We start from the raw sequence: 8,097 nt of genomic DNA on the forward strand, positions 1-8,097 counted from the left end.
ACAGCCTGAACCTTTTCCTGAACAAAGGCCCAAAGCTGGGACTCAAGTGCGAAGAGGTCAGAGGGGCCGCACCAAGGCTGGGTGACACGGACACCAGGACCCAGACCTGGCAGGAACGCTGCTCTCACAGCCCCTCCACAGCTGGCCGCCCTGGGCTCTGGCACGCCCTCGACCTCTGGCCTGTGGGGCCTGTTAGGCCTCTGACCTGAGGAAGACAAAGGCGGGGGAGGCCCGCTGGGTGTCCCTGTGGCATCACCCCCAGTGCTGTGACAGCTCCCCGCCTCGTCACGTTCCATTCAGGGGTGCCAGCCACCACCGGGCAGCGCGCTCCCCTCCGGCGTGAGACCCAGCTCCACAGGGCACCCCCTTCCCTGCTCCCCACCTTACCCAAAGCGGTGCAGCCAGCCCCCCAGCTCCGAATCCTAATCAGTGCCCCCGCTACAAGCACACGGGTCTGTGGACACACTCAGACAGATGTTACCGGTCACTTGATCACGGACCAGTCGACCAGGGGCATCGTGGAACTCTGGGACTCAGCAACCTCTCAGAGCCAGTGAAGATTACCACACCCACCCCAAAACAACACACTGGTGTTCCCTTTTCCTAGGCAGTCACCCCCACAAATGGCTGCAAGCACCCTTGGAAGGCCCAGAGGGAAATTCCAGGCCCTTCCTCCAGAACCTCACCCTCCCTCCAGCAAGGACTCTGGGTCTGTGAATTGGTTGTCATCTGGAAAACAGGTCAGAGCCTGGGCCTCTCCGTCGTCGTGACCAAGCTGGGTTTCAGGACCCTGACCATTAACACTCCTCAAGGAAAAATGTCCTAAGTACTATTTAGTTCCCAAAGGGGTCTTCACACCTGTGCAGATTTGGGAGGGCAGACCTTCTGTTCCAGAGAAAGCACTTTATGCCTTTATAAAACAGCAACTCAAAGTATTCTACACAGACGTTTCTTGTGGGCTCAGGCACCAGCTCCTGACACCGCGGCAGCTGAGGCCGGGACTGGCCCGGGCCCATGGCAGCCAAACACCTCTCCTCCCGTTCACTGCACACCCCTTTACAGTTCAACGGAGGGTATACTTACCATCTCTGGCCACAGCACTGAGGTCTCATCACTTCCTAGAATGACTCCTCAAACGTTTGTTCCAAAAAATACTTTATTTATTAAACAATATATCCATAATCTATAACATGATCCAAAAATACAGATATACATCTTTACATTATTTAATAAAAAGATTTACAATATTATCTTTCCTTTACAAAGGGAACATAGATAATTCCTTGAAAATAAAATGTAACATTCGTGTTAAAGCTGCATCATCTTTTTGGATGAAATGTGGTAAAAGTGAACACCACAAAATACATTTGTAGGAAGAAAGAAACTTCACAGAACTCTCTCCTGAATGAGAACATTTTTCTTAGACTTTGTTTTAAAACTCCTCTCGGCACAGGTAACAAGGACCAGTCATGGCTCACTAACAACGGAGGAAAACCTCCTATCTCCAAGGCCCACGGCCAGTGTTCCGACTTCCAGCCACGGCCATACGGGGAAGCTGCTCTCCGGAGAGTGTTATTGCTCGAGGCAGACCCTGCCAGGGCTACCAGCTACCAGTCGGGAGTGCCGCGTGGCCGCCCGGGACGAAGCCACCGTCCCCACGCGTCCCAGCAAACCCCCATCGTTCCCGTGCAGACCAGAAGCCACCAGGCTCCGTGGCCATGGCCAGTGGCACCTCACACCTGCCCGCCCGGGGACCCCAGTCACACAGGCCTCAGCTCAGGGTCTGCAGCAGCCCCACGAACACAGCCACGGATGTGGGGGGCTCAGTTTAACAAATTATGTTTGTAAGTGCAGCATGTGTTGTTCTAGAGGAAAACGAGAGGCTATTGGTCAAACTGCTGACTGCTAACAGAGCACTGAGAGCAAGGAACATGCTGAGTCTCCTCTGAACACGGCGCTCCTTCCCTACAAGAAAACCCCACAGCCCCGTGGAGGGCCCGCGCCCTTGGCTCAGGTGCGGCTGCAACAGGGACCCCCCTCAACCCAAGGGACAGGGCTCTGCAGCCACCTCCGGGTCAGATCTGGTGCCTGGCAGGCAGACGGAGTCTGGTGGGCATCACCCTGAGGTAGGCGGCCAGGCCTCACGGGGCGATCCTCGGCAGGCGCCCACCGCCCCTGCGGGGCTGGAGCCAGGCCAGGTGGCAGGACATTCTTTCCCAAGCAAACAGCGCTGTCGCATCGGCGTTCACAGTCAGGGAGGGGCAGCAGACCCGTGCTGGCCCAAACAGCGTTCCAGGGAATAAATCTTGCTACTCTGCTCATGTCTTATTGTCTCCAAAGCTCTATCTATGGGTGTTGTTTTGGAGATATTTATGCAACCAACAAAAGCAAACACTACAGACAGCCAGGCACAGAACCTACAAAGAGAAAGCCGGCAGCTGGGTCGTCACTCAGCGACCAGCGGAGGACGGCATCACACACCAGCTCCCGACAGGGGAGTCGGCCGTCCCTCCTGCGCAGTGAGGGAGGCCCCTGCCCAGCCAACAGCCCACACCCCCAGGCACCAGTTTCCCCATGATGGCGGCGGCCGGGAAGTGTTCTAAGATGCAGTGCAAATACTAAACTAGCTTCCAAAGAATCATCACAAACTCGTGTACTTACCTATCCTCTCCACAAAAACTGGTAGAAGAGTGAAGAAAACAATTTTCCACAATTTATTCCCCACAATCTTTAAACACCTGTGTTAACAAAAAGCTAAGTTACTAAATACAAACAAGCCTCGTTTTCGGCTGCAGCTGAGATGGAGGGGCACGTGCAGGCCGGCGCGCATCCTGAGGCCCCCACCCCTCCTTTCTGAGCAGGAGGAAGGCTTCGGTTCCGGGATAGCTTGTCAGGCCAGCTGCTGACCCCCTACCCTAACCACGCAGCCTGGGACGGAAAGGGTGGCCCTCTCCGAAGTGACCTCACCTGCAGTCCCCTGGAAGCCCCATAAAGGACAGCAGGACAGCAGGTCTGGTGCAGGCTGCCCCGCCGAGAACCATAGACGTAGGGTCCAGCAGGACCCTCCCTGCCCTCTGACGTCAGAGTTAACATTCAGCTCTCATTTACCGACCAGGAACTGCCTTGGTGAGGAGTGGCCCATGCAGGACACAGCCCCCCAAGTTTCTCTCCGTGTCATCTCCTGTCCTTGGTGAAGTATTAGAGAACAGGAGGGAACATTCGGTAAACAAGGCCACTGGAGGAAGCAGCTGCACCGTTCCAGAAGGCCTCCTGATAAAGAAGACAATATTCTTCTTCAGTTGGGAATTTCACATCTCGACTCCGCCTCCTGGATTTCTTCTCCTGCCTCGAGGACAGAAACAGGTTTTCCTCTTTCTTCGGGACTCCTCAGGCTCCTCTAAACGTATGCTGGAGGGTCTCAGAGTCCACGCCTGCTCCCAGAAGTCACACTATGCACCATCACAAATGGATCTCAGCACACCAAACATATGCAATTTCCCCCAACTATTCCCAAAAACACGGTTCAAGATTGGTTTGGTGAATGCGGATTAGACAGAAAACACACTCTAGTTTCCTAGCTTCATTCCAGAACTGCGTGGCACGAGAAATTCACAAATCGCATCACATAATTGTCGTCCCCTCGGACATGAGCTGCTGACCGGTGTACGACATAACAGGTTTAAAATCAGCTCTTACTGGACTGGACTCACTTCACATACACACAGACCCACGATCTTCATGCTATTACAATAATTTCATCTTCACAGTAAAAACGTCAGGAATTCCCAGAGAAACGGAGCATCAGCTATCTGTCTCTTGCGGGCGGGTCACGGTAACGACCACCCGTGTGCTAACGAAGAGCCGTTTACTCCAGAAGCTAAAACCCTCACGGAGGGAACTGGGAGTCCAGACGAAAAAGGCAGTGCACAGCGAAGCAGAGACCTCCTCCTCCAGGGAGAGCCCGCCCTTCCCAGGCAGGCCACGGGCCCCGGCCCAGAGCTCGGACACGGCAGATGCCCTCCAGCAAGGCCTCGCCAGGTCCCACACGCAGACGCCTCAGCAGGGACAGATGTGCTTCCAGAGGTGCTGGGCACAGCCCCAGGAAGCAGGGACAGACCTCGCAGGCTCACGCCTCAGCTGCAGAGTGACGGTACTGCGCTGGCTGGGCGGTCCCCGCCGTAGCCCCCACGGAAGGCTCGGCTCCTTGGCGCACCTGCCGGGCTCGGCGCGGGGCCGGTACAAAGTCTCCAATAATGAAGTCACTGTGGCGAGTCCCCGTAAGATTGCTCCTCGAGCAAACAGGGCTCAGGTGGATTCTTGTTTGTTTTAGGAAGTATCCAGAATTACAACTGGCCACTGAGTTTTTAAATATCATTTGAAACAAGGTAGTTTTAAAATGAAGAGAAAATATTGCAACACGAAGAAGGAATATATTAACTTGCTCTTCTAGTCCAGGCATCAGGCTTACTTCTTCTTCCTCCTTTCCTGAACGCACCGTGGACAGAACCTGAGGAGAAAGACGCGGTGATCGGCCCTGTGAGTGCAGAGGCCCACAGCCCGCCTCCCCGGGCCGCCAGGACGGCACCAGGGGAGAGTGCACAGAGCACGCGGCCCTCGCATCGGGAAACCCCCAGCGAGGGGGAGCCCCAGCAAGTCACCCTAGCCAGCACGTGTTTTGCAGTCAACAGATACGAATCAATGTGCAAGACTGTTTCTACGCACGAACACTGCTCACCATCAAGTTAACTGGTCGTCCCTGTGTGATGCCGGGGTCGTCAGTAATCAGAGTGGAGGCGACACCCACAGCCACGCTGGCGACCAGAGGGGCTGGCGACCAAGCGTGCAGAGCATGGTGCGCGGAGCATGGCGCGTGGCACACCCAGCCAGGCGGGCAGGCCGAGAGGGCCCTGGGACCTGCGTGATTAGCCAGTGCTCCTGGTGACCCTGGGCAAGCAGGGTCAGCGCCTCACACACAGGAGGCGGCCCTTGGTCACTCCTGGGCCAGGGCAGCTGTGAGTGACACAGGGATCGTTCCTGCTGCTTGCCACCTCAGCCCTCCTGGCTCCCGATGCAGGAGGCAGCTGATGCCATGGGACGCGCCCACCCAGGCACCAGGCCGCCACTCGCCAGTGTATGCTCTGTGCCAGGGAGTGAGTGCTGAGCACGCTCATGCCGCTGCCCCAGAGGAAGCAAAGCTCCCCCAGCAAACACGCTCACATGCAGCTCGTGCAGCACCAACACGTATCCGAGCTTCAGTCCTACTTAACAGGGAAGGAGCCTGAACACTGACCCCAGAGAAACACGGAGTTAGACAGCAGGAGTGGGGCCCACCCGGCCTCCCCAACTCTGCTTGTCCTGCCCTGTTCCTAGTGCATGATGGGTGGACGCCCATCTGCACGGCCCGCCCAGAAGCAAAATGGTTTTCCATCGCCTATGGACTCTTCCACCCAGAAGTTCCACAAACAACTCAAACCCCTGTCCAAACTCAAATCAGATCTCCCTGCCTCGCGCCCCACCACAAGTCACACCTGCCCCACAGGTGGCCAGCAGCCCCCCCCCCCCCCCCCCCCCCCGCTCAGGTGCCCGCCCTGCTGCAGGGCACCCCACCCCCGCTCAGGGGCGCGTCCCATGACTGCTCAGACTCCGAGGTGACCCGGTGCCGGGAATGCACATGGCTGCCGTCACCCACCGAAGCCCGGGACGACACAGCCTGTCCTTCAGGGCTTTCTCATCTCCTCTGGGGAACAAGATTCCCAAGATTTCATTTTAGGGCAGATGTCCATTTTAAGCACAGGTAAATAAAAACCTGGTGTTTATTTAAATGAAATCTCAGACCACAAAAGCTGCCATTGAGCACAAGGATCAGGAACAGAAAGTGCTCATGCGCTCTGAACACCTTCCCAATTAAATAGAAGCCCTTCGGCAGGTCCCTGGCCTGCGCCCAGGTTTGGATCAGTCTTAATGCTCACACTCTTTGCCTTTTCCCAAAATTGCTCCAGGGAAAAGAGCTCCCCATTTCACACTTGTTTTTAAGAGTATCTCTACCTCAATGCAAAGAGTCAAAACAGCTATTCTCTAGAAGAATCACGAAAACGTCATAGAAGACTTGCCCCCAGGTGAGGTGGCAGCAGGTGTCCCTCTACCAGCTCAGCCCCAGGAACCAGGAGTGCTGAACCGGAGTGCCGAGGCCACAGCCCGGCTCTGCCGGGAAGCAGTGCACAGGACGCCCCGCAGACAGGGAAGGACAGAGCAGTCCCCCGCATACTGACCATTTTCCTTTGGGTTTCGTGGTCAGATCCACACAGGCGAAGTGAAACCACTCAATAGGACACTGCAAGGCAGAGGGGAGGCCACAGTCAGGACTCTGCGCTCTGTGGGCTGGACACCAAAGACAACAGCCCCCACCCGCCACCCCCCACCGGGGCTGCAGGGCCCCGCCCATGGCCTGTGCCCAGCGCCCACACTCACGTCTGGGTTGTCACAGCCTATCATCTCCCCATAGGACACCTGGTGGCACAGGCAGTACGTGGGCTCATTTGGGTCCACAGGCATGTCCAGCACGTCGGAGGGGTGCACGGACAGGATGGTGTCGGTGAACTCAGACCTGCAGGGAAAGCACAGCAGTGAGTAGCAGGTGGGTGGGGATGGTGTGCCCCCTTGGTACAAGACAAGAGGGGTACAGAGGCACCCCAGAGGGTGTGAGGGGTAGCATGCACCACCCAGCACTGGGGTTTGGCACTCTGGGGACATGAATCCATCCCTGTCTTGTCCCTCCATCTGGACAGGACCTACTCCCTGGGCTCCCAGCCCACCCACCTCAGGTCCACCCTCCCCAGCCTCTTAGGGACCCTCTCCCTTGGGGGAGTCACACCCCCACTCACCAGCTGCCAGTTGATGCCATCTGAGACCCCTTGACCCCAACCCAGACTGATCCAGCTGCCTTCACCCGCACACCCAGTACCACCCCTCACATGCCCACAGCACCAGCACCCCAAAAGCCAGAAACCTCCAGATGCCCTCCCCATTCCTGGAGCCTTAAGTCTTGGGAGCCCCCTCCCACCCCCAGCTGCCCACCCGCCAGCAAGCCATTTCTGACCACAGGGCACCATCACCCACCCACCCCCGTGAAGCAGGCCTATTGCCCCCCACGCCCCACAGCCACCCTAGGTCACTAACCAGTGTCCAGACAGAATCCAGCCTGCCCATGCCTCCCTCCCTGTCGGCTGCCCACAGCTCTGCAGCCAAGCAGGTGGGAGAGCAGGCGGGGGAGCGTCTGCCTGCGTGAGAACAGGGAGGGCTGGGGTGTTCACTCTTTCCTGTGATTCAGTAGCTTTCAGATAAACCTGTCAGCTCCAGGGAAACGTAGACCGTACGCTCCAATCAGCAAAGAAAGGCCTCCCCACCTCACTCTCCAGAATCAAGAACACGTACGTAACTCAAATATGCAACTGCTGTGGGGACACAGCCAGTTCACACCAGGAACCTGAGGGGAAGCCAAGAAACTGCAGCAGGTCACAACTGTTGAAAACACCAAGTCTGGTCCCAAAAGCAATCGCCACCCCCTTTCTCCCATGTTGCCTGTGTAGAAACACTCTGTGCCTCTGCAGTCAGCTACCCAGGCTCAGCCATGCACCTCCATGTCACACTGCCCCCCCCACAGAGCGCCCTGCTCTGACCCAGCGCCCCCAGAGCGCCCTCCTCTGACCCAGCGCCCCCACAGAGCGCCCTCCTCTGACCCAGCACCCCCCCACAGAGTGCCCTCCTCTGACCCAGCGCCCCCCCATAGAGCGCCTTCCTCTGACCCAGCGCCCCCAGAGCGCCCTCCTCTGACCCAGCGCCCCCACAGCGCCCCCCCCTCTCCCCGCGCGCCCCCCCAGAGCGCCCTCCTCTGACCCCGCGCCCCCACAGAGCGCCCTCCTCTGTCCCAGCGCCCACAGAGCGCCGTCCTCTGACCCAGCGCCCACAGAGCGCCCTCCTCTGACCCGGCGCCCCCACAGAGCGCCCTCCTCTGTCCCGGCGCCCCCACAGAGCGCCTTCCTCTGTCCCGGCACCCTCCTCTGACCCAGCGCCCCCACAGAGCGCCCTCCTCTGACCCAG

The 8,097-nt window shown here is 57.8% G+C and overlaps 1 protein-coding gene across 2 annotated transcripts in view; it reads right to left on the reverse strand.

The window, feature by feature from the left end:
- Positions 1–1,148: 1,148 nt before the first annotated feature.
- The window catches only part of ING5 (inhibitor of growth family member 5), a 26,821-nt gene continuing 19,872 nt past the window's right edge, over positions 1,149–8,097 (reverse strand). Inside the window, exons 6-8 of one of the 2 annotated variants that reach the window (XM_035006673.1) lie at positions 6,469–6,604; positions 6,270–6,331; positions 1,149–4,507 (exon numbers count right to left, since the gene is read on the reverse strand). In XM_035006673.1, coding sequence (XP_034862564.1) covers positions 4,465–4,507; positions 6,270–6,331; positions 6,469–6,604 — 241 coding nt within the window. In that variant the 3' untranslated portion in view covers positions 1,149–4,464. Of the gene's footprint in view, positions 4,508–5,579; positions 6,332–6,468; positions 6,605–8,097 lie in introns of those variants that run through there. The other variant, XM_035006672.1, reaches the window with a different exon arrangement.

The sequence above is a fragment of the Mirounga leonina genome, unplaced genomic scaffold (assembly GCF_011800145.1).
Source record: "Mirounga leonina isolate KUSES-001 unplaced genomic scaffold, KU_Mleo_1.0 Mir_151, whole genome shotgun sequence".
Classification (NCBI taxonomy): domain Eukaryota; kingdom Metazoa; phylum Chordata; class Mammalia; order Carnivora; family Phocidae; genus Mirounga; species Mirounga leonina.